This window comes from Medicago sativa, chromosome 1 (genome assembly GCF_051527215.1).
Source record: "Medicago sativa cultivar Bolivia chromosome 1, Bolivia_mono, whole genome shotgun sequence".
NCBI classification, from domain to species: domain Eukaryota; kingdom Viridiplantae; phylum Streptophyta; class Magnoliopsida; order Fabales; family Fabaceae; genus Medicago; species Medicago sativa.
In genome coordinates this window covers 80,778,054-80,804,488 of record NC_140749.1, presented here as the reverse complement: position 1 = coordinate 80,804,488, position 26,435 = coordinate 80,778,054, and the positions used below count along the sequence as shown (strand labels likewise).

Sequence of the window (26,435 nt, the reverse complement as noted above, 5' to 3'; positions counted from 1 at the left end):
AAAATTAGCCATTTGTTCCACTTTTTAAATTCATTTTACTGATAACTGGTTCATCCTTTTACTGTTATACATATTTTATTTTATTTATTATTAAATTAAATTAACTTTCCATCTCCTGTGTTTTAGTTTTTCACGGTCTTCCATTTCTCTGCCATGAATCCATGGTTGTTTTCTGCAACCACTAGCTTCTACAAACATGTGATTTCCAACAATCCAAAACAATTTTATTCTCAAAGCAATTTTACTCCCAATTAGTGAGGTAGCAGTAGCATAACAGCAAAAATAGGCGAAGTTGAAAAATCAAAATCCTCAAAATTTTCACCTCCTCCTCCAATCACTTCACAGCTTCTAAATATTCAAATTGGAAATACATCATTTTAATTGTGTTATTCAATTTTATTTATTAACAATGACATCAGTCTCTACCATATTCTATGAAAGCAACAAAGAAAATGACCCATCTGTTTTTGAAAACAACAACACCAAGAAGGGTTGGATCTCAATTCCAAAAATAGCTCCATCTTTCAAGAACACGAGTGCTTGTCGGCATCCGTGATGGAAGCTATGTGTAAGATGGCACAATTGAAGAGGACGGCGAAGAGAGAGAGAGAGAGAGAGGCTGTAAAAGAATGAGAAAGGGAAGAAAGGGAAGAAGATGAAAGAGTGTATTCAGATTTTGATTTTGATTTTGAAGGCTGATTCAAAAGGGAAATGGAAAAAGAGATTTTTAGTGTTCTTGAGATTGAAATGAACAGATTTACGGGCGGAGTGCATGAGGAGATGCACTTAAATTATAAAATAAATAAAATAAAATGTTATTTAGGAACCGGTAGTGCAGGTTACAAGTAAAATGAATTTAAAAAGTGGAACAAATGATTAATTTTTATTGGGTGTGTTAAAAGAGAGTGCTAAAAGGTGCATTTCTCAAAATACTTATATGAACACAACACCAAATCAAAATCATTTAGATACACATTTATTAAAAATATCTATCAATTAATTATTTCAAAAAGATATATTATTATTTAATTCTTTTCTCTTTTATATATTTTTTTTGGGTAGTGCTAACTTCCGCCTTTAGAGCACGTGTTAAAAAACCTAAAAGAATAAATATTTTTTAAAATTTTATGCATCCAGTTCATTATAAAGTTAAAGATTAATGTAATGCACATATTCCAATAAACTATATCTATATTTGATTCATTAACTTGTGTTTTAAAGGTACAAGTTAACATTTCCCTTTTTCCTTTTATACGTGTGCCTAAATGACTTATATTTATGTTTGTGATCAAACAAGTGCATCTCATGAAAGAGTGGAGATACATTCATCAATAACTGATAAATGTTATTCTTAAATTTAAATTGAGTTAGCTAGCGTCATATTCTAATGTGTCGGCGCTCTCCTTAATAATTTAAATTGATTTTTTTTTTTATAGAATCATCTCAATCTTTCAACAGTTGTTTTTTCTTTTCTCAAAATATGATTATTTGTTATAAAAGATACAAAATGGTTAAAAAAATGTTGAAGTGTCAAATGATTATGATGGGACAAAATTATGTTTTTGATGGTAAATAAATTCATATTAGTGGAGGAAAAATTGTGTTTAACTAATAATTAACTTTAATAATTAGATAATAGATAATTTAGAGATTTTTTGAAAAAATTAAGAATCTATTTTGTGTTTTTAATAAAATCATTTTTTTTATAAATAATTTAGTTTGTTTAGATACAACTATACAAAAAAAGGACTTTTTTGTCATGAAATCATCTCAATCTTTTAACAATTTTTTTTCTTCTTGAAATATGATTATTTGTTAAAAAAGATACAAAATGGTTAAAATATATTGAAGTGTCAAATAATTATGATGGAGCAAAATTGAGTTTTTATTGATCATTAACTTACATATTATAGATTAGATAAGGAAAAATCATTTTTTTTTTGCCGATTATTAATTTTCATAGTTAGAGAATAGATAATTTAGAAATTTTAGAAAAAAATAATAATCTATTTTGTTTTTAATAAAAACATTTTTTTAAAAAATAATTTAGTTTGTTTTATATAACTATAAAAAAGGAATTTTTTGTTATAAAATTATCTCAATCTTTTGACAATTATTTTCACTTTCTTCGAAATATGATTTTGTAACAAAAACACAAAAGAGTTCAAAAATTATATTTCCAAGAGAATATAATTTTGTGTTCAAAAATCTATTTTTTTCATAACAAATTTTTTTTGATATAAAAACAAAAACATGATTTTTTTTTTAATTTCGAAATACGTTTTTGTTTTTATATCAAATTTTTTTTGTGGTTGTCGGAATTTAAACCCGAACCTTACATATATCGTGCATTCTCTCTCATATCAACTAAGTTAAGACCAAGAGGTATTTATATCAAATAGTTTAATAACTAAAATTTACTACATTGTAACAAAAATTTACGTTCTTTTTTTTGGTATTGAACAAAAATTTACGTTCGACCCCAAATCCCAATTGACCTATAAAAACCATTCTTTAAAAGTGCGGGAGAAAAGAATGAATCCATCGCACAAAATTGGAAAAAACGAACCCTAGAAAGTGTTGTTGCAATTGCAATCCATAACGGCAGCTTTCGAATCCACCTCCCGTGCAATCCAACTTCAGATAATCCCCAGGTATTTCATCTCTATCTTCCTAAATCACAAGCTTTCACCATTGCAATCGAACACTACTTTGCTTCGACATTTTATTCTTGTTCCGTTATATTGCATATTATAATTCCATACTTTATTTTGAGTTATTATTTTAATGTGATTTGGTTGATATCCTAACATAACATAATAGAATATGATTTATGCAAAAACTATACATTTTATATTTTCATCACAAGTATTCATTCTAGTTAATTTTTTTTTAGGACTGTAAATTGTGATATTTTTATAGTTATATCTTAATGAAGAATAATCAATGCATTTTTTTTCAAGTAGTTTATATGCATATACATTTTTATTATAAAAAAAATTATTAATGTATCTTAGTCGTATAGTATCCTAAATTTTAAAAATTACGTGTATCCTTATCATATTCTACCCGTACTACGAATCCGAGCTTCATATATAAGAGTTGTTATATCCGGTAATCAGTTCTCTCGTTAACCAATATACTTTTTTATGCTTGCTTAGGTACTTACACACTTACGTGAATAATGTCTAATTTAGCGGACGAGGTAATGATTCCACCCAAGAAGAGAGCAAGGCATGATAACGAAGAGAAGAATCAAGACAGGCTAAGTGACTTGCCTGACTGTCTTATCCTTCACATTTTGTCATTTCTTAACTCCAAACAGGCCGTTCAAACTTGCATCTTGTCCAAAAGATGGAAGCGTCGTTGGAAACGGATTCCAACTCTTATATTGGATTCCAAAAAATTTCCCACTGTGAAGTATTTTTCCATGTTTGTGTCTAATATTTTGACTCTTCGTGATACCTCAACTGCACTGCACGCTCTTGATTTTCGTCATCATCGTAATGTTGAGCCTCAACTCCTTAAAAAGGTTCTAAACTATATTTATTCTCATAATACCCACCTCCAGCAATTAGGAATCTATCTACATGGTGAAACATGTCTCGTTTTGCGCTGCATTTCTTCATGTCGTGCTCTTACATCCCTTAAGCTTTCACTTTACTCTAGAGGTAGCTATAATTTTGATAAAACATTGTTTCCAAAATCTTTGAATTTGCCGGCATTGACCAGCTTGGATCTCACAAATTTCGCCTTTTTTGGTGATGAAAATGGTCATGCTGAACCCTTTTTGACCTTTACCAGGTTGAATAGTTTGGTCATTAGCAGTTGTATAGTAAAAGATGCACAAATCCTTAGGATATCAAGTGAGACACTTGTCAATTTAGCTATGCATGATAATTCATTTCCCTTTACCAAAATCGAGTTATCTGCTTCAAGTCTATGTACATTTACTATTAACGGCAGTCTTGATCATAAAATATGTGGGAGCGGTCTTTCTTCCATTAAACATGTAAATATTGATGCTCAACAAAATTTTGTTGAGAAGGAGCATGCTTCGGTTCTTCTCAGCTGGTTGCTAGACCTTGCCAATGTAGAATCATTGAAAGTCACTTCACCTATTATTCAGGTACTTTGTCATGTTTTCGGACTTTATTTTACTTTCTTCTTAAGATGCTTTTTTTATTTCTTAAATTTTGTTAAAATTCAGCTGGCTTGCATAAAACTGATTCTAATTCACCCTCATTGCTTAGATTCTCTTCTTAGTTCCTGATTTATTGGAGGTTAAGCTCACTTCTTTGTGTAACTTGAAGTTATTGGAAGTAAAACTGATACCACTTCGTTATAATTTATTATTCGAATTAATGGAAGAGGCCATGTTAAAGAAAGCTGCTGCCAAGTCACGTAAAGAAGCTGCTAAGTTAAGAAAGGAATTTAAAGCGGGTTTAAAACCACCTCCCATACCTGATGGAATAGTTGACTTCTTGCGACAAAACTCGCCGTCGGTGGAAGTTAACATCTTAACAGATTACCCGAGTTCTTTTGATCTTAAGCAGGTAGTTATTTAAAAACCATAAGATTTTTTTGAGAATCTGAGCTTAGATAATTTCAAATGAAACAACCTAAGAAGAGTTTATGATTGGTTGTTACTAAACAGATTGAAGAATCTATAAAGGCCCCGAAGAACACCAGCTGTTGTCCGCAATTTGTTGTGCCTTATTCCTCTTTTGATGCACCTGCTTCTGCTGCTGAGCCTTCTTCTGCTGCACCTCTCGATCTTCATCTCTGTTGCGCTGAAAAGGTAACATTCCTCACATGCATTTTGATGGATCCCCTTTGAGCTTCTGTTACTGAATTTTTCAGTGTCATTTGCTGTTTTCACGTGAAGATTTCCATTTTTGTGATATTTGAGAATGATGGCAAAGGCATCTATAATAAAATCTTTATGTGTGCTTCAATTACATGCTTCCTCCTTTTTTCCACTTGCTTTCTATTTGCAATGTGTTAGCTGGATCTGGATGTTAAGAATTAAAGGACTGGAAGTTAAGAATCAAAGGACTAGAATTTAAGATACATGACATTGAAACGAAGTTGCTTAAACAACTATCTAGAAACATTGTGTTTGTTGTTAAATATCGCATATTGCTATACATTGTTGTTATAACAAACATTACATTGTTATTCATCTTCTTGATTAATATCACTTTTTATAAAGTGAACTGAATTGATATGGGGAATGCTAGGGACACACCCTCAAACACGCTCTCTTAAACACACTCTAATCTATTGGGCCACATCATCTAATTCTTCTAAACCCTTAATTGTTAACCGGATAAACAAGTTAGCCCATTTTTTTTTTTAATAATTGTATAGTCTCCACTACCAATTACCCATCGTCTTTACAATCTTAGCCAACACAGGGGACTTGTTCAATGAACTAGGAGCAAGTGCGATAGACACGGGGGTTGTAAAATAAGGTGGAGTCGTTGAGATTTTTGAGAGGCATAGAGCATGAATGGTTCCCAAATGTTAACGAAGGATGAGATGTCCAACGATTATCAATATCCTTGAAGATTAAACACCTCTGTTTCAACAACTGCATTTTGTTGAAAGAGAAGATGGAGGTGGTGGTGAAAATGGGGTTCAGTGTTCACGTGAGGAAGAATATGATGTTGATGTGGACCTAGTGGAATTTGTAGAGCTTAAAGTTTCTCTGACCAATAAACTTCAATAAAATAAAAGTATTCATAGTTTAATAACTGGTAGCCAAAAAAATGGTTAAAAAACATGAAGTGGTCCAATGGATGAGAGTGTGTCAAAGGGTGCGCCCTTAGCATTACATTGTTGATGCCCTGATGATAAAAAGAACTAAATTGATATAGGATATGATTTACTCTGGCTGACTTGAACCCGTTACATTTGTTGCACTGCTCTAATTGTAATGCTTATTTTTATGATAGATGGCAACTAATGTTGACAACAATGACTCAATGCTTTGGCCTGACTTGGTAACTAAAGCTTTCATTGACGTTATGGTTGATGAAGTTACAAAAGGAAATATGCCAAATGGTGTGTTTCATACTAGCACATGGACCTCGATGACTACTAGGTTGAACTCCATAACTAATTGCTCCTATAAAAAGGAACAACTAAAGGAAAAAATGGATAGGCTACGAGCCATGTTTCATGAGTTCTATTCACTTTTGCAAAACACTGGATTTGCTTGGAATGCAGAAACCAATGTTGTTACTGCAAGTGAAGAGGTCTGGCAAAATTATCTTAAGGTATGGTTAAATTCTTATAGGTTTTAGTAGTAGATTTACTTTAATTTTATTTGTTAATATTGTTAATGTATTGACAATATGCTTATATTATTTTAGACACATGATAAAGCATCTCAATTTCAAAAGAAAGGCTGTGACCATTATAAGTTGTTGGAAATCATATTCAACAAAAATAATGAAACTGAAGTACTTCATCAATCATCTACCCAAGACCCACCAAATACCGATAAAGAAAATGAGCTGGATAATCAATGTTGTAACATTGGGAGTGTGAATTTTGTATCTGTTGATAATGATAGTTCAAACAATAATATACAACAATTGGAAAGCATCACGTCCAATGGGAAGCAAAAACATCAAGTAAAAGATCATACATCCATGAAAGAGTCTACATCGGGTCAGATGGGAGATGCACATGCTGCATCGGGTAAGATTGTGGAGGCTACTTCTTCACATGGAACAATAGGTTGTTCTCTTACGAAGTGTGTGATTGCTCTTGAAGAGATGGAAGACATTTCAGATGACATCTTCGGAAAAGCCTTGGAAAAGTTTAAGGATCCTGATTGGAGGGAAATGTTTATGGCCATGTCTAATGATAGGAGACGTGGATGGCTATTTAGACTTTAAGGATAAAACTTTACTTGCATATGTGGCAATGGTGACTAGACACACTTAATATTTTATCTATGGTTATATTCGTCTTTAAGCTATTTGGTGAACATTTATATGTGTTTTATGAATTGTTTTAGATTTTATAGTGATGTTATTAAACCTTATATTTCACTTTCATTTAATATCTTGTTCTTAAAGTTTTTTCTTATGAAAATGTATGACAGGCTATGACTAGAATTGATATTGATAGAAGTGGCGATTCTACTTATGATGCAAGTGATGGTGAATTTGTAAACGCTGTCTCTCTTCTCTTTTGTTGTTGTCAAAGAGTCTAGTTGTGAAATCTACATAAGCATATGTTCAAAAGATCTAGCCTTCAGCATTGTGTCCCTTTCTAGCCTTCTATTATTGTTGTCAAAACCTTCTATTTATGATACTATTTGGTGTAGTATGGTCTTGAATTTGTTGCTGAAGTGTTAAATAGATCTAGCTTTTAGCATAGTGTCCCTTTCCACACCAATCATCACAAATTCAAACCTTTTTACGTCCAATAACTTGATAGAACCTCTTAACCTCATTCTTTTTGTCATAAATCTTCATTCTCAGACCCATACTACACTGAGACTCAGTAGGATTTTGATCATGATCAAAGATTTGATAAAGTTGAGACAACAAAGGTGTATTCTCGTACTCAATTAACAGCAAAGTTGAGACAACAAAGATTTGTTATAACACTATTGAGAACATCAATTTCATCATTCAATGGTTTTGATAGTTTTTTCATATCAACCAACCAAATAGCAGCATTCTTTTGATTTTTATCAAATGATTTTCAGAATCAAGCCATGGACGATTCACCATTGCATCAGGGTCCCATTTTTTGTCGAGTATATCTAACACTCTTTCGTCTTTGATTTGACTTACTAATTCCGCTAAGAGAGTATAGACTTCACCAGCTGTTTCATCAGATAAAGAGTTTGTTTTGAAGAGGTCTTAGCTGATATATTGTTTTGTTCATTACGCTCTTTTGTTGTTTTGTGTAACTGTGCAATGCTATCTATCTTGAGTCAAAAGAAATTTAAAAAAATAGAAATGACTATCTTTTTATCAAAAAACAAAAGAATGATGATAAAAAAACGAATCTCTTCTTTAGTTGGCTCATGTTGACTCGACCCATAACTTGTGAGACAGAACAGATTCACGGGACGGGTCAGAGGTTTTGCACACCCTTAACCTAAATAAACTTCATCTTTTTTTTGGTGATGGTCGGGGTTTGAACCAGAGGCGTAGCCCTTCAGGCTACCCCAAAAAAAATATTATTCTTCAATTGGTCGGTATGTATATTCGGCTACCCCAAATTATAAACATTGAGCTACCCCAAACAAGTTCAGCTGCAAAAATTAGCATAAATAATAAAGTAAAAAAATTACTACAAGATTGATAGATTTATTTGTATTGGTTTGATACTTCCGGTCTCAATAACAACAATAGAGAAATATTGTTTTCAACAATAAAAATTATCAAGACAATAGTCATAGACAAATTAAATGGACAATGAGTTTCTTGCAAATAACTTACTTCCTCTCGTCACATTTATAAGCAAAAAACTACTTTTTAGTTTCATTGAATACTCTATGTATTTGGTATATAATATAGATCAAATACATTAGTTATTCAATGAACTTAAAAAGTAGTGTTTTGCTTATAACTATGAACGAAGGGAGTATTTATTTAAATTTGAAAAGACATTATTAAGCAGGCAATTATTGATGAAATTGGGTTCTTGAAACACATTTTGTCCAACGTTTCTAAATAGCAATTTTATGTCAAGTTCCTAAAATTTATTAATTTTAGTCCTTAATTTTTTGTTAGAGATTAAATTCAAGACTGAAAACACTTTTTTTTTTTTTTGTAAAATTTTAAAATTTGAGACAAAAATTGAATAATTTTTTTTAAAGACTAAACCAAAAATATTATAATTTATGGAACTAAAAATATATTTTTTTCCTTAAATTTAATATATTTGTTTTAAAAAAATCTTCTTTATAATTGGCCCCTGCATAAATTTTCTTCGAGCTTCGTCGCTGGTTTGAACCCCCTGACCTTACATATTTTTTTATGCATTGTCCATGCCAATTGAGCTAATCTCACAAGGACAAACAAGTTTTTTCCTTTTTAAAAGTTGTGGTTATAAGTGTGTGCAAACATGCGCTCGTGTGTGTTTGAGTTATATAAAAATTGGGCACCAAGTTCATATTTAGACATGACATAATCCAAAATATCTAACACGGTCTTGTATGCACCAAAAGTAAGTCAGTCTCTCTTGGCTTGTAAGAGGATTTTTAATTTCATGTTATTTACCAAATAATATATTAAATCGTTTAAAATTATATATTTTTACTAGTTGAACCTTTACTAAAAAAATTGTTAACAATTGTATAGGTACAAAATATTCACAGCAAATTGACGGTAAGTAAGAGTCAAGATACGTACCACTTATTTGTGATGCTAGAGTTAACCTTTATTAAATCAATTAATTGTAAACAACCATATGGTCTTTCATGGTTTAATAATGGATCTAGTTTTTATAACATTGTACATCCATTTACAATCATTTCCCACTTGAGAGTATATAATTTTTTATTTGTTTCAAAATACACCCTTTGTATATTTATATAAAAAATAAAAATAAAAAAAGACAGACATCTTACGATGACTATCACAATTTGACCATATGATCCAAAATGAAAATTTGCTATAGCATGCTAGAAGCAGATAAATAGCTTCTAATCTTGGACAAGACCACCAGCATTATGAAGAATGTTAAGGAAAACATTCTCATTGCAAGGAATTAGGAGTTTAGAACCATTAGTAAATCCAAACACATCTTCTGCATGATCCAACAAAGCCTTGAAAGGTGGATGATTAAGTGTGCCAACCTTGATGACAAATCTCTTGCAATCCTCACCAACATAGACAACTAGGTGTCCTTTTGGCACATCTTTGGGTATGTGTAAGTGTGACTTTTGTTGTGATGAGGAACAAAATGTAGCCCACATGCCAATATGTTCCCTAATTGCACATTTGAGAAAACTAACTCTAACTCTTACCTTTCTGAATTTAGAAAATTCTCTTAGACAACAACTTTTGAAAAACTTGACCTTCATTTCATCACATTTATAGAAGTGGAGAGGTATAATTGAAGGGTAGGAGCAAAGGTTGATGTTCTATATATATAAAGGTTAAAATAGTGAAGGGTAGCTAATGTACAATTTCAATTAACATTTAAAAATTTAGGCAAAAGGAATCATAATAGGTATGGTTTGTTTTGTAGCTTGAGTATATTTAATTTAGTACGAATAATTGAATTTTGCACGCATTACATTTACTTTGTACGAAATAGGACCTTGTCTTGTTATGTAGTATGGTTTTTGTTTTTGATGCATAAAGGGAAGTACCCCCGCACGTTGGGACTGATAGGAAAAAGGCACACAAGAGGGATAAAAGGGTTCTGGTTGGATCAATAATTAACATTGAAAGTACAAATTGTGTTTCATAGAAGATAGTATATGGTGAAAGGAATAAAATGTACTAGTTTATAATCTCTTCAATAATAAATTAAGAATTTAACTTGTTTTGAGTGCAAAAATATTTTAATTTTACATATATATCTAATCCTAGTTTGTTTTTAAATAATGTTGTTGTTGCCTAAAAAAAAGGTTGTTGTTACATTCAATGATTATAAAGTTACATGTTTTTGAATTTATTAAATTAGGTGTCAGCATTTTATATTGAATGGTTGTGAAAAATACTTTTACCCTAACATTGTATAATATTTAACTACAAAAACTATTTAGATGGGCAATTAGCCAATTAAATACTAAATGAGAACTGCTAGTATTTACCCACAACGTAATTTTTGTGAACTGTACATGGCTAATTTTTTACTGGTGTTAGATAAATTAATTATCCATAATATAAGGGACAACTTAGAAAATAAAAACATTTGTTAATGGTTTTATTATAGTTTTTATGATTCAAATTGTGGATCTCTCCTTCAAAATTTCTTCAATCTTACTTAACTCACCATTCAAGCTATCTTAGAAACAATATATCAAAAGGTTAAATATATTTTTTATCCTTATAAAATTTGAACTTTTTAAGCTTAATCCTTTCTAAGAAGGGTTAGAAGATTATCATTTTGTGGGAACCAAAAACATATTTAATCTTTAAAAGAAATAGAAGAATGTATATTCATTCCATTTATAAAATGTCAACAAGTATTTGCCTGCCAATACAAGCAAGATAGTCGGTGTAATAGCGCAAGGCCGACCCAAGGATCAAACTGTTCAAGTTAAAATTTCAATTTAGTTAATTATAAATATAGAACATGACAAATTAAGTATATATGTTTATTCCAACTCGGTTGCTTAAGATGAGGTCTCCTATCCTTTTTAACTATGGTTCAAATCTTAGACTCGACAAAATTTAATATTTTTAAAGTTACTTTTAGAAGCTATATTTTAAAAGGCCTCATTAAAAAAAAAAAAAAACTTGTTTTAGTCCTCTAAACATATTAGGCCGATTGTATAATAGCAAATCAATTTTGCATATGCGCTATAGTCTTTAAGGATCATTATAGTTTTAGTAGTTAAAAAAAAAAAAAGATCGTTATGGTTCTTCTTTTGACAAACAAGATCATTATAGTTCTGATAATATATGGTTAGATATACTTTGTGAGTATGTGATATCATTAAGATTTATAACAGATTAGCCACAAATGCAGATATCATGGATCGAGTTAAATGCATGAATGCACAGATCAAATATTGGTGGACAAAAATCGAAATAAAAAAGCCAGCAGATTTATGTTTCCTAATTATCATTCACAATGGATCCCCAATGTGGCGCATTATATAGTTTAATAGCCAGCAGATTTGCAAAATATTGATGGGTTTATTTCAATCATTATTGGGTAGCTACAAATTGGACTCCAAAATAAGTAGTATAAAGCATCAAGCATATGGTTGGAGGGTGGCAAGACTCATCACATGGTATGAATATTTGATAAGATAACTGGCAATTTTGGAAGGACCTAGCTATTATTCTTATTCTTTTACATTATCTTTCTGGCAATTTGAGAATATATGTTGAAGATTCGCTTACAATTTTTTGTTTGAAACTGTTGCATACAAATAAAATTTATTACAAGAAATAGAGAGCTTTATTTTAATATATATTGCAGTGAAAATTGAATTTCTTTTGAGATTTGTTTGATAACAATCGATGTCAAAAGTGTAATACTACTTCTCATGAAAAATTTCTTCATTGTGTAAAATTATTTTACACGCGTATGGATATTAATTTGTAGAGATATATTAGTATAAAAAGTGGCATCACGTAGTGGTTTAATTAGACGCATGGGAGAGTCTCCGTGAACTTAGCTCAGTTGGTAAGAATGGTTTATAATATATACAAGGTTTGAGATTCGAACCGAACACCACCAAATAAAGACGTATGGGACAAAAAAACTACATGATTGGTGTATATAAGTTGGACTTCTACAACGTAGATTAGCAACAAAGATTTGGTCTAGAGGAAACATTTAGACTTCTATAACGTAGCCAACCAAAATTTAAATCTCAACTGCAAGAGGTATCACTTAATGTGAAACACGCCGAATTACCTCTGGTGGAAGAATTAAAAAAAAATAGAGCCTCTTGATCCAATACTAACATCTTAATTATCTAAAAGTTGTCATCAGCGTGGCTCTTACTCAATATAGTTATAGCTAAAAAGTAGTTCTCCAATAATATATCTATCTCTTTCACCAGGGGTATGCTTGTCATGGTAGAACTAATGAAGAGTGTTGACTCTGGAGCAGGAAAGAGTTTAAATATGATAAATACACTCCCCTGCTTGGTGTAAGAAAAATGGAGGGAGGGAATCCACTGCAACCAGATCTTATTATCACAATTTTACTATCCTCGTAGCTCTTGTGTTCTCCCACCTCACACGTTCAAGTAAGAGTTTAAATATAGAGATGAGCTCACAAAAGAGAGGGGGGTCTGGAATAGGATCATCATGGTTATTTGTTATGCATTGGTTGTGTAAACTAGCTCAATCTCTAGTGTGATCTGTGTTCTATATAAACAAATGCACACCTTGTAATTCAGGTCAATCTGAAAGAGTGTCAATTAAATCCTTGCAGTTCAATTTTCTAATAATCACACTCCTCGTTTATGTTAAAATATACAAACCTCTCTCTTAAAAAATGAATGACAGAGAAATGTGTATTACACTATGCTCCCTAATTAAAGAGTTTAATGTGTATTACATTTCAATCCATTTTAACATGATAAATATTTGTTATCTCTCTCTAAAAAAAAAAAAAAAATTGTTATCTCTACAATTAGGCCACCATTAAGGATGGTGGGATTAGTCTCTCATATTAATTGATTTTTAGACCGCATACCGAGTTTCAAAGAAAAAAAACATAAAGAAGTATTTTTACGATAAGAGGGGAAGACTGCGTAATTTAAGCGTTTCTCGGATGATACGGAAGAAATGTAATGTAAGAGTTAAATATATAGAACATATGAATCAATTATTCAATAAATCTAAAAAGTAATTTTTTTCTTATAACAAGAACCGGATGGAGTAATAATCATTTGTAAAACAATATATTCGTCCGTTTAACGGTGACTGTTTCTATCTAGAGAATCTATTGGAATATATATAAGACAGGTTCTCCTATCCCAATAGATTTTTTCGGTACGCATGAATCAAGAATTGAACTTACGTTACGACCACCTGCTTAAAAGATCCAAATTCCTTATTATTTGGACCAATATTGTTGTCAAGAAACCGGATTTAGATGATGTTGTTGACAATGCATAAATTATTAGGATCCAGATTTGCTAACTTTAAGGCGAGAAAGTCACAATGACTTTGTGGCTATCTCTCTCCCTCCTATATTGCTCCCCCTCTCTCTCATCTTATTTTCATTTCTCTTTCATCTTTCTCTCTCGTGAAATACACCGAAATACACTAAGGGTATGTTTGATTTGCAAAATGAGAAATACCAGACAGAATAGTGCATGGCAAACCTTTAAAGTACTGGACAACTTTTAGTCATGTAAAATGTTTGAAGGACAATGGACAACGCAAACAGAAAATAATGAAATTTACTAGAACATTGTTTATGAATCTATATAGTAATAGAGGAGAGAAAAATTGGAGAGAGAGAGAGAGAGAGAGAGGATATATGGGAAAGAAAGGATTATTGTCTAGTAGAGATAGCTTGTGCTAAAAAATGGCATATTTGTAGATATATTAGTTTTAAAATAATGGCATTATGGAGTGGTTTACTTAGACATATGTGCAAATAAAAGTTTTACACAATCGGAGTTTATAAGTTAAATCTTATTAAGATTGAAGAATGCCAACCCGAATTTGGTAAGAAAGGGTTAGATATCTCCAACAGTGTGAGGAACCAAAATTTTAAATACCTCTAGCGTAGCTCTAAAAAAAAATTCATCTTTAGTTTGGCTCTTACCAAATAATATAGTTATAGAAAAAAATTTGGGATAAGAATTTGTATTTGAGATACAAAAATTGTGATATGGTTTAGTGAGTAACAAAATTATGGGTAACCAAAAAAAAAATTTATGGTATTTTGTACAATCCATTATTCCCTATGTTGTCATATTCAATGAACAATTATAAAAGGGTAAATGGTCACTTTGGTCGCTGACTTTGCACCTGGTTGCCACAATGGTCCCTAATTCAGGATAAAATACAAAATAGTCTTTAAATGTGTACCTCCATTAGCAGTTAGTCATTGACGTTAAAAACTTCCGTTAACATATGAGGTGACAATTGGTTTGGGCTAACAAGGATGAATGATGTGGTATATTGACCAAATTAAAAGCAAAGAAATAAAAAACAAGGACAAAAAAACGTCTTTTAATTTCATCTAATTCTCTCTCTTTTGTTGAAAATTGAATCTTCCATTGAATACCACCGCTATAATAATATGTATTGTCGCAGCCCCAAAACCATTAAAACATGCACAAATTCAATTACTAAACTAAAACTAAAGCAAGAGATGACATGAACTCAAGCAACACAACCCCTATAAAAAGCATTATTTCCTTCGGGCACATTTATAAGCAGAAAAATACTTTTTAGGTTCATTGAATACATAATGTATTTGGTCTATATATTGACCAAATACATTAAGTATTGAATGAATCTAAAAAGTGTTTCTTTGCTTATAAATGTGACCGGAGGAAGTATATAACATCCAACACAACTAAACAAAAAGAAACGCTAGCAACACACATTCTAACACACACTTTTCAATACACACTTTTTGATTGGTTAAAATTCACATGGACCCACCACATTTGTATGGGACCGACATGATTTGGTGGAACCCATGTGAATTTTAACCAATCAAAGAGAGTGTGTTAGAATATGTGTTGATAACATTCCTCCTAAACTAAAACATGGCCTTGTTAAATCTTCAAAATTTGGCTTTGACACCTAAACCAAAACATGGTCCTAGTACAGAACATCCTCATGCTTGGTATTAATAATCTTCCTGACCCTCTTAAATATATTAAGAGTTTGCTTAATACTTACATTAATTTAGGTTTGACACCTCAACCAACATTTTGATGCAGATTTTGCTAAAAATTAGATGAGATTTAGAGAATTAGGTATGTTTTTGTCCCACATTTCAATTTCTATACTTTTAATTTGGTCCCTCTGACACATCATTCATCCTTGTAAAACTAAAACAATTGTCACTTCATCGGTTAACATAAGTTTTTAACGTCAAAGCCTAAATTGCTGACAAGTGTGCACATTCAGATACTATTTTGTATTTTATCTTGAGTCGGACCATTGTGACAGCGAGATGCAAAGTCAGAGACCACACTTACCGTTTACCCAATTGTAAAGTCAAACATAATACACCATATTATCCTTATTAAAAAATAAATCATGTTTTAGAGTTATTAAATTATTGATGTATCTAATAATATAATAGACCAAATACATAAATTATCCGATAAACTTAAAAAATAAATATTTTCTTATAACAAAGACCAAAGAAAAAAAATTAAAGTTGTTTTGTTGACTAATCCCTTAATTTTCTCCAAATCAAAACATCCAGCTGACCAAAGTCACAATGACTTTCCCATCCCAAAGTCATTAAATCCATTTTTTTTAGAGCAAATTGCACTCACCTCCCCTGAGGTTTTATTAAAATACATTCACACCCCCTCTAGTTTGAAAAAAACATCCACCTCCCCTTAATTAACACTGTTAACCATGACTAACATTTTCAACATTTCACTACTTGTTCCTGACATCAAAATTTATGCCCTAATTTGTTTTTTCTCCAAAAGCGCCTGAGAATATGAAACAATACCACCGAAATCAACTTTACTCTAATCTTTCATTACCTTTCCACCAATTATGTATCTCTTGCATTTTGCTTTATCACAAAACCAACAACCAACCATTTGGGTATCATTCTTTTGCTTTGTTATGCCATGAGAGTCACGATAACAAACCAAATGTGGACATTCCTTTCAATTAGCCAATTTTTTATTCAGGGTAACAAACAAAATTATGCCATGAGTTTCTATCAATTGGCCAATTTTTCAGTCACGATAGCAAATAAAATCAGCAGTGTATTTCTGCATAATAAATGAGAACGAACAATTTTTGAAGAACTATTTCTGTTTGCTGGTACAGTTCTTTGAATGAGGAATACGAAGGGAAAGATTTTGGTGTGCACAGTTAAAACTAACAGATGTTAGTGTCCAAAGGGGGAAAGTGCCTCACTCATAAAATAATTAAGGGAGGTGAATGTTTTTTCCAAACTAGAGGGGATGTGAGTGTCTTTTAATAAAACCTTAGGGGAGGTGAGTGCAATTTGCTCTTTTTTTTATTGGAAACAATAAATCCAAATTATTAGCCGGAAAAAATTGTTTATTATTAACTTAATCTAATATAACTATCGTGGGATTAATCGAACGACTGATAGATTTGCAGTAGAGACGGAAGTAGAACATATCACCGCCGAGGATCCGGAACCACCGCTCTATCTCTCTCTCTCTCTCTCTCTCTCTCTAAAAAGTGTTCGGTGTTTGAACTTTTGAACCCAAATTTCGCACTCTACTTTGCAGTTACAACTTCTGCAACTCAATTTTCACTCTCCATTTCGCTATTTTGCTTAACCTTTCACCTCATCATAGTATTCCCAATTTCTTCAAAGGTAAGCAAAATTTCCCCAAATCCCCAATTTAGGGTTTTTCAGAATTTCAATTTGTAGTTGTTTCTGCTCATGATTGAATACAATTAGCGTTTTTGTTCAACTTGCATTGTTGTTTTGAATATTCAATTTTCAATTGTGATTCTTTTTCATGATATGGGTAATGCTGAAATCCCCAATTGGCTTGAAGGGTTGCCACTGGCACCTGAATTTCGACCAACTGATACTGAATTTTCCGACCCAATTGCTTATATCTCAAAGATTGAGCAGAAAGCTGGTAAATTTGGGATATGTAAGATTATCCCACCATTGCCCAAGCCTTCAAAAAAATATGTTTTTTCTAATTTGAATAAGTCCCTTTTGAAGCGGCCTGAATTGGGGCCAGATATTAGTTCTTTGGGTGCTGGTAATTCTTGGAAAACGGGTTCTGGGGATAGTAGTAATGATGGAGTGTCGCGGGCCGTGTTTACTACAAGGCAACAGGAAGTGGGACAAAATGTCAAAAAAACTAAAGGGGTTGTTCAGAAGTCAATGGCATGTGTCCATAAGCAAGTTTGGCAAAGTGGAGAAGTTTATACAATTGAACAGTTTGAGTCTAAATCGAAGACTTTTGCCAGAAGCGTTTTGGGTCCGGCGAAGGATGTTTCTCCATTGGTTGTAGAGGCCATGTTTTGGAAGGCAGCTTCAGAGAAGCCTATTTATGTGGAGTATGCTAATGACGTGCCTGGTTCGGCGTTTGGAGAATCACAGGGTCAATTTTATCGTAGTCATCGAAGGCAACGGAAAAGGACTGATTATAAGAGTAGGGTAGATAGCTCTGTTTGTAAAGAAACTGAAATGGGTGGTGTAAATGATACACAAAATAATGAGTCTAAAGGCGTTCCTTCCCCAAGTCATGCAGAATCGTGTTTAGAGACGTCTAAATCAGCTTTGACTTTGTCAACATCTACACCAAATGAGGCTTCACAGCCTTCTAAGGAGATGATTTCAGATGCTGACAATGATATGCAAGGCACTGCTGGTTGGAAGCTTTCAAATAGTCCTTGGAATCTGCAAGTTATTCCTCGTGCTTCAGGCTCACTAACACGTTTCATGCCAGATGATATTCCTGGCGTTACTTCACCCATGATATACATTGGTATGTTGTTTAGTTGGTTTGCCTGGCATGTAGAGGATCATGAACTTCACAGCTTGAATTTTCTTCACACTGGCTCATCAAAGACTTGGTACTCCGTTCCTGGAAATTATGCCTTTGCTTTTGAGGAAGTCATCCGCACAGAGGGTTATGGTGGTGATGTTGATCAATTAGGTATGTGAACTCTTTGACTATTATTTGTTTGTATATTTTTCTCTTTCCAATATATGTTTAGAAAAAATTTCGCATCTATGGTTGAAGATATATTAAATAGTTTCATCAAATACTTTTATTATATTGCTTCTGGAAGTTCTTTCATGCTTATGGAAGGAATGAATTGTAACAAGACTTGATCTGTATATTTGGCATGCCAAGAAAAGTGCGTTGTGATTCTTGAGTGTCAGTTTTTCTTATATTTCCTAGCAAATGGCCAATGGGTCTCCTGTTCAGATCCATACCTGCCTCAATATCCATCACTTTGAATAAGATTATGTTTTCCAAGGATGATAAAGTAATTGGCCAACTTAAGTAGTCTATGCCAATCTATATCGATGAGGCAATTTCTGTGTCGAATATATGTTCTTCTCTAAGAATGTGTGAATTCTCTTGGTGGTTTTGGCACTAGACTTACTGGAAATGCAATGAAATCATGTAATTTTTTTTATATTTGATGTATTTTTTCTTTTCCAATTTTCAAAAATCACATGAGAGAAAAAGACCTTAATAATATGATTTGTTTGATATCATTATCCTGTTTTGATATTTGTTCTATTGCAACTTGAATGTTAGATAACACAAAAGTAAATTAGAAGGAATGTGACATCATTGTGTCCACAAACCACAGGGCACAGACACTAACATGGTACTATAGTTTCTTAAAGAAAACATGGTAAATATGAAATAGAAGGCTAATACTAAAAATTACAAAAGTATGGAAGGTAAATTGTGTTCAGAAAGTAGCCAACAATTGGAATGTTTATTTCACCGCACAAAAAACTAGTAATACATGTTAGAGTCTCACATCGGATAAGAGATGGCCCGACAATGTGTTTATAAGTGGGGGCAATCCTCACCTCACAAGCTGGTTTTGTGGGGTTGTGTTAGGCCCAACCACAATTTCTAAGAATACCTATGTGTTGAATTGTCGAGACTTGTGTCAAGAGTCTAATTTGTCAAACACAGATGAAGGTTTGTTTTTTAAGCGCAGAAGAAAATTTCCATTGATACTGCCTATTTAATTCCCGTACTGTACGGGCCGTACATCCAAGACCTCCAAGGTTAAAAATTAAACCTTTTCAAAAAAAGAAGAAAAAAAATTATGTTTGAATTCAAATCCTATTCATCTTATTTGTTTTTCTCGTTTTATTCTTAGAAGATCCATTTTATTACACTGTATTTGTTAATCAAGTGTACATTTTCTTTTCTTGCCAGCTGCTTTGAAACTTTTGGGCGAAAAAACTACTCTTTTATCACCTGAGGTAGTTGTTGCATCTGGGATTCCTTGCTGCAGGTTAGTTGCTTAACATATTTGTTATGCTGTTATGTCATGAATGACTCATGATGTTGAACATATGCTTAGAATTATTGTTTGAGATCCATAGTTGGTGTTTTTTCTGCTGATTCTCCTATTCTCTTTGTTGAATTAGTAATAATATCCGTGCCGGTGTTTCTTTCTAGGTTAGTACAGAATCCGGGTGAATTTGTTGTGACTTTTCCAAGAGCTTATCATGTAGGATTCAGCCACGGTAATTGCTTTGAAGTTTATGTACATTCCTGATATTTTGCAGAATACTGTTGTTGTAGGTTTTTACTCTGTAATATGATGGAGTGATAATGCTGGCACTTCTGTAATGTGTGCTATTTAGACCTGTTTGGCATATGGTGCATGACGAAGTTGTAGACATATTGAATGCTTCAATTAAAATTACATGTAGAGCTGTTCATAGAATGCTTTTGTTTTAGAATATCAGTATATTCTATGTGATATGTGATAAGATGAATGACACGACATTTTTTCAAGGGTGAAATATGTTTTTAGGCATAACTTGTGATCACAAAGTGTATATGAAACCAATGATGCTCCCTGGTAGTGAATTTTGGGCTTTCAGATGCCAACAAGAGCAAAAAATAAGCATAGCATAAATGAAAATGCTGATTGGATATACAATAAAAGATAACACTAAAAACAATATATTTGGGAGAAAGTTCGGGTAGCAACTGTTACAAAGATGATTATAGAAACTCAAATGGTGTTTTGGTCACAACTCACAACCGACCAGAGTTGTCAAAAGAGGCAAATAGCGCCGCTATTGTGAAAGAGCGTCAATGTGAGAAGACCAATAGAGGCTCTAGTGAGAAAGTGAATAAAGTGGATGATAGCTCAATTAAAATGTTCTAGTGAGGAACCTTTAGGAGAAACCAACGGAAAAGAACTTGCTCTAAATGGTTTTACACTTTTACTAGAAAAGGCTTTTATTTTCCCTTTGTATCTTAGAGGCTCACTATTTTTATTGAGTTATACTGTCTTGTGAGGTTTACCTCTCTTCAATCTTCAATATAATTCTTATGTGTACAATATGGTGAAATAAAGGTTTTAACTGTGGGGAGGCTGCTAACTTTGGGACTCCACAATGGCTTGGCATAGCTAAAGAAGCTGCAGTGCGTAGAGCTACAATGAATCATCTTCCTATGCTCTCCCATCAGCAACTGCTTTACTTGCTGACCATGTCTTTTATTTCAAGGTGAGAAAATCTTCCAACACAACTTGTATACAATCTATGGATGTTATATTCTCATTCCTATGGAATATGAATGGTTGCCTCTATTTTCCTTTCAACTATTTGGTGCTAGTCAACTCTAACTCTTTGTGATGCATGGATTATGTTTAATGACATGGATGGGCTAGTTGAGTGGGTAGGAAAAACTATTTATGAATTCAGTTTTTTATGTTGTCTTTTAAGCTTAATTAGTTATGGAAGTCCTTTGCTAATATCCTTACTGCATATAAAGTAGAGTTGTTTGGGGCTTTATCAGCTTATATTAAACATTAATGTAAGTCAGGTCTGAGGAATATTTTAGATCAAAAGAATGATCTATATTTTGTTGTATTGATGCTGTTAGTTCTGTCTACATTTCTTGATTTTCTGTCAAAAATGCTGTTTTTATATTCAAAGGTATTTATTATAACATGCATTTTTCTTCTGCTTTTGATTTTGATAGTGTGCCAAGAACACTATTACCTGGTGTGCGCAGTTCTCGTCTGAGAGACCGTCAGAAAGAAGAAAGAGAGATTCTAGTAAAACAGGCTTTTATAGAAGATATGCTGCACGAAAACAAGCTGCTATCCATTCTTCTTGGAAAAGAAGCTACTAAAGAAGTTGTTTTATGGAATGTTGATTTACTACCAGATTCTGGCAAATATCGCCAGTTGCCTGATTTAGCTTCTACTTCTGGAACCTATATGGCGGACATGTCAAATGATAATATTAGTTCTGCTGATAAGAGTAGCCATTGTCTGCTCGATGAGATGAGTTTGTACATGGAGAATCTGACTGATTCAGATGTTGGCTATGATGATCTTCCATGTCACTTCCAAACTGATTCAGGAGCATTGGTTTGTGTGGGTTGTGGAATACTTGGTTTTCCATTTATGACATTAATACAACCAACTGAGAAATTGATAATGGAACTTCCTGATAATCATCTAGTTGAAGATTCCTCTCTGAACTCTGTTGGCTCCCTTCATAGTGCAGTCTCAAGTAATACTTTGTTCTATAATCCGTTTTTTAATCATATTTTCATGCGTTGTTTTCATTTATGCATATTGCAATGTGTAGTGAAATTGAACTTATTAGCCACTACATGTATGACGGAGTTAAATAAGTAGTGTTTTTTAGACTTGTTGTGATGCTTTTTTTCTAAATTGTACATTTCTTAGTTCCTGGATCCAACCAATAGAATACTAATGTTATATAGGAAATCATTGTGTTGTGCATCTCTTGCAAATCCCTCAGCACCTTATTAATGTCCTTACTGCACTGATTCTTCAGTATATTTGAATTGTGAAGTGGCTATAATGATATATTGCATTGGTTCTTTTATGTAATATTGATCCAAAATGTCAAATTACTCCTACAAAAATATTATTTGGTGTATGCAGCTACACTATTCTTGCTAATTCGACCCCTAGCCATTTACCCTCTGCTCTGTTCGTTGTGAATTCTGTAGATCCTTATCTCATGATTGAATGAAAATGAATGGAAAATAATTTTACCAAATATGTACAATTTCTGATTTGCATCTTCTGATTGTATATTCATGATATTATGGAAGCTGATATGGTTACCAAGATTTTCAAAACAAAAACATTTGTTAAAAAGTATATTGGAAGTGCTGAAATGAGTTATGTTATCTGTTTTCCAGGGGATCTTTCTGTTTCTGAACTTGCTTCTGCAAAGGACTTGCCGGATCAGTCATTGAACGAGTGCAATAAATGTTGGAACACCTCCAGTACATTTTTGAAGCCACGGATTTTCTGCTTGGAGCATGCTGTTCAGGTTGTGGAGATGTTGCAGAGCAAAGGTGGAGCCAATGTGCTTATAATTTGCCATTCAGGTCTGTTTGAAGATTAGAAACCTGTTTGCATTATCATTCTGTTAAGGTTGGGTAAAATCATATATTAAATTACATAGATGTGAAAGTTTCTTTGTTTTGAACCTTCTTTATTAATATAATGTAATATGAAAAAATCTTTAGCTAAATTTATTAAAATATCTTGTAAAATCTTTATTGAATCTTGCAATAGGTTAAAGTAGTTTAGATGATCTTAGGAGTAGTTTCCATATATCATGAATCTTGTATTGTATGAATAAGGTTTAGTGCTTTGTCTTTTGTATCACAATCATATCAAATTGAATCAAATTCAATTCCAGATTATTCTGTCTCAGTTTTCTCATTTACTTCTTTCCCTGCCTAAACCCTATAATTTCACCAAGGTCTAATAAAAAGGAATCCATCTATATGTCATTTGTTGATCATATAATGCATGCTGTGTTTTTTTGGACCAATGTATGATGTGTTGCAATCCAGTTTCTTCTGACCTTCACGATTCTGCTTTTTTTTGTAGACTATCCGAAAATAAAGGCACATGCCAGGGCAGTTGCAGAAGAGATACAAAGTGCTTTTGATTATAACGAGGTTCCAATGGATATTGCATCCCCAGAAAATTTGGCTTTGATAGATCTGGCAATTGATGGTAAAGAACTTGATGAATGTGAAGATTGGACATCTAAACTAGGTCTTAATCTGCGGTTTTGTGTCAATAATATAAACAAATCTCCATGTAAACAAGTTCCTTTTACGCTAGCATTGGGGATGCAGTTCTATGATAAACGTCCTGGTTTATCTTTAAATTGGCATTCACAGAAAGCTCGATCTAAAAGGTCAAATCGTTTAGCTCAGTCTAAACCTGACAACATTCAGAGAATGAAGGATGATCAATTGCAGGAAAGAATTGATGGCTCCACTGCTGAAAAGAAACTGCTTCAATATTCAAGGAGAAAATTCAAGCCAAAGCAAAGTTGTTTCTCTGTAGCAAGCACGGTCTGTGAATCCCATGAGAAGTCCAAAAATGTGTCAGCTGTTTTGAGTGCGGAGCATTATCAATTTGTTTCTAAAGATGAGCTTGACACAGACAATTTCAGGAGTGATTGTGCATTGTCCCGTGGCTCTGCTTCTGCTGCAATGACTCCATTGCATAATGAAATCCAGAATGCTGAAGCTCCCACTAGTATGAGTTTGAATACTAGTGTCTCGGAAAAATGCAGCATAGAGAACCAGGATTGTCAGAACAATAAATATTCTGGCTCACTTACAAATGGAATAGACAAAAATGTCGATGTGTTTGGAAACAACCAAATTACTGAAGCCATTGGTAGCAAGTGTGATAACTTAGATTTAGATGGTGAAGGGTATCAAGAACATCAGTCTGCATGCAAAAGCAACAGTGAAGCTGTTTTATCTACTGCTTCATTGGTAAACCAAACTGCTCTCGCTACTGTGGATGGAAGTTTTGAAAGTCCAATTAATAACCAGGCCGAAGAAAGGGTTAGCAATTCTATGTCATTGAAAGAGACAACTGAGGGAGAAAGTAAGTTTTTGACTGAAATGGACGAGGAACCTCTAAATGATGATAAAGAAATGAGTGAACATGCTCCTACTGCAGACGTTTGTGAAATTCCAAGAGAGCTTTATGCTTCTGCAAACTTCCATAATACAGTAAACTTGGATGCTGAGATGCAGCAAGAACGACAAGTTGGAGAAAGTGGCGAACAGGAAATAATTCAGTCCACTCATATTTCCACAAAACAATTGTGTGAATCTACAAGTGGGGAATATGCAAAGGGATTGCACGATGAAGTGATTTTGGAGTCTTCAAAGCAGAGTCTGGTCCAAAACGAGAATATAACTAATGAGGAACATGTATCTAGTTATGTTGCAAAAGGCGACAATAGAAGTATAACCATATCAGAAATAGGATGTTCTGAAGTTTCAGCAGAAACCTGTCCCGAAGAAGACTCATGTATTCAATTTGTTTCGAATACTGAAAAGGAAATGGAAATCCAACCCATTACTAGAGTTGATGAGGAACTCTCTACATCAATCCAGGAATGTTCTCAAACCGAGAAAAAGACGGGTGGCAGAGAAAATGTAAATGGAAGTGAAGTTGATTTGTCACAAGATGATGGGGAGCTGGAAAGCTGTGAGTTGACTACAGAAGTTCCCAGATCAAATACTGGGAAGAAAAAAAAGAGGAAAATGGAAGACACGGAAAAGAACCAATTTGATTGCTATGACTTTATAAGAAGTCCGTGTGAGAGGCTGAGGCCAAGAACTGAGAAGATTGCTACAGGCAAAAGTGTAGGGGACAACAGCCAAAATGAGGAGGAAAATCCAGTAGCTAAAAGGACACGGAAACCTGCCGAAGCTTCAGTTCCTCGCAAGGATAAAAAATCCAATGTTAAAAGGCCGCATAAGTGTGACCTTGATAATTGCCATATGAGTTTCACCACCAAGGCTGAGTTACAGTTGCACAAACGTAACCTTTGCCCACATGAAGGGTGCGGTAAGAAATTCAGTTCCCACAAATACGCATTGATTCACCAGCGCGTTCATGAGGATGATAGGCCCTTTAAATGCACATGGAAAGGTTGTTCCATGTCATTCAAGTGGTCATGGGCTAGGACAGAGCATCTAAGGGTGCATACTGGGGAGAAGCCTTATCAATGTAAGGTTGAGGGCTGCGGTCTTTCTTTCAGGTTCATATCAGATTTTAGCAGGCACAGGCGGAAAACAGGACACTATGTGAAATCTCCTGCTTGAAAATATTCATTCATTTTGGATTTTTTTGCCTATAACATGTGCATATGTCATATAGTAAGGCAATAGCTTTCTGACCATAAGCATTCTGGTTAGCTAGCTGTAAATTAAGGATAGAATGATTGTTGATGCTCAATGCCCAATTCATTTGGAAGTGGTTAGAATTCTAGCGTTATTAGAGGGTGCTGCAGCATGTTGGTTGGTCATATCTCTACTGTTTTTTTTTTTTTGTTGATTGCATGTACTTGAAGGTAGTTCTTTTAAGTCTTCATTGGTAGCTGTTCATTGTCAGTGTATAACAGTATTAATTTCATTTGTTGTTAGGGGGACAAGAAAGATGAGAGTAACAAACAAGGCATGTTCTCTCAATGCACTTTCTATGAATTCCTCTTACATAGTCCTGTTTACAGCTTACTAGTGTAACTTTATTCTTAAGTTTATTTGTACTTTAATTTTTTTTTTTGTGGAAGAAGCCAAAATGAAATTTAAAGTATTTATACTTTAAATTTTTATATTTTAAATCGGTGGTTTACTTTATAATATACCAAAAATTGACAGTGTTCAATTTTTCTTGAAATCTTAAATGGGTGTATTTTTCTTGAATTTTGACTCAAGATAATCAATTTTGGTTGGATGGAGACAGAAATTAGCTGAAACGGCAGTATGTGGGTTGATTGAATGAAAAATGTTGAATATGGTGGATGCCACGTGTCATTCACCGTCATTAGTGCAAATA

The 26,435-nt window shown here is 33.1% G+C and overlaps 3 protein-coding genes and 1 pseudogene across 3 annotated transcripts; 3 read left to right on the top strand and 1 right to left on the bottom strand.

Annotated features, from left to right (window-relative positions):
* Positions 1–2,490: 2,490 nt before the first annotated feature.
* Positions 2,491–4,568, top strand: LOC146958011 (putative F-box/FBD/LRR-repeat protein At1g78760). Its single transcript, XM_085739675.1, has 3 exons — positions 2,491–2,654; positions 3,162–4,129; positions 4,254–4,568. The coding sequence occupies exons 2-3, from the start codon at positions 3,185–3,187 to the stop codon at positions 4,566–4,568; spliced, it is 1,260 nt and encodes a 419-aa protein (XP_085595801.1). The 5' UTR covers positions 2,491–2,654; positions 3,162–3,184.
* Positions 4,569–4,661: 93 nt separating this feature from the next.
* On the top strand, positions 4,662–7,060 carry LOC146958010 (L10-interacting MYB domain-containing protein-like). The gene is made up of 3 exons (XM_085739676.1): positions 4,662–4,801; positions 5,961–6,284; positions 6,381–7,060. The coding sequence occupies exons 2-3, from the start codon at positions 5,961–5,963 to the stop codon at positions 6,909–6,911; spliced, it is 855 nt and encodes a 284-aa protein (XP_085595802.1). The 5' UTR covers positions 4,662–4,801; the 3' UTR covers positions 6,912–7,060.
* A 2,326-nt stretch (positions 7,061–9,386) lies between these two features.
* On the bottom strand, positions 9,387–10,081 carry LOC146958009 (protein SMALL AUXIN UP-REGULATED RNA 12-like; annotated as a pseudogene).
* A 6,933-nt stretch (positions 10,082–17,014) lies between these two features.
* Positions 17,015–26,151, top strand: ELF6 (Zinc finger (C2H2 type) family protein / transcription factor jumonji (jmj) family protein). The gene is made up of 7 exons (XM_085739674.1): positions 17,015–18,496; positions 19,754–19,832; positions 20,000–20,067; positions 20,913–21,063; positions 21,542–22,080; positions 22,745–22,936; positions 23,448–26,151. The coding sequence occupies exons 1-7, from the start codon at positions 17,344–17,346 to the stop codon at positions 25,700–25,702; spliced, it is 4,437 nt and encodes a 1,478-aa protein (XP_085595800.1). The 5' UTR covers positions 17,015–17,343; the 3' UTR covers positions 25,703–26,151.
* The last annotated feature ends 284 nt before the right edge of the window (positions 26,152–26,435 follow it).

Excerpts from the sequence above, each read along its gene's own strand:
- LOC146958011 (XM_085739675.1), top strand. The coding sequence starts at position 3,185 with ATGTCTAATTTAGCGGACGAGGTAATGATTCCACCCAAGAAGAGAGCA. Across the intron at positions 4,130-4,253 it reads TCACTTCACCTATTATTCAG|ATTCTCTTCTTAGTTCCTGA; the intron begins GTACTTTGTCAT and ends CTCATTGCTTAG.
- LOC146958010 (XM_085739676.1), top strand. The coding sequence starts at position 5,961 with ATGGCAACTAATGTTGACAACAATGACTCAATGCTTTGGCCTGACTTG. Across the intron at positions 6,285-6,380 it reads TCTGGCAAAATTATCTTAAG|ACACATGATAAAGCATCTCA; the intron begins GTATGGTTAAAT and ends ATATTATTTTAG.
- ELF6 (XM_085739674.1), top strand. The coding sequence starts at position 17,344 with ATGGGTAATGCTGAAATCCCCAATTGGCTTGAAGGGTTGCCACTGGCA. Across the intron at positions 19,833-19,999 it reads TCTGGGATTCCTTGCTGCAG|GTTAGTACAGAATCCGGGTG; the intron begins GTTAGTTGCTTA and ends GTTTCTTTCTAG. Across the intron at positions 20,068-20,912 it reads TCATGTAGGATTCAGCCACG|GTTTTAACTGTGGGGAGGCT; the intron begins GTAATTGCTTTG and ends GGTGAAATAAAG.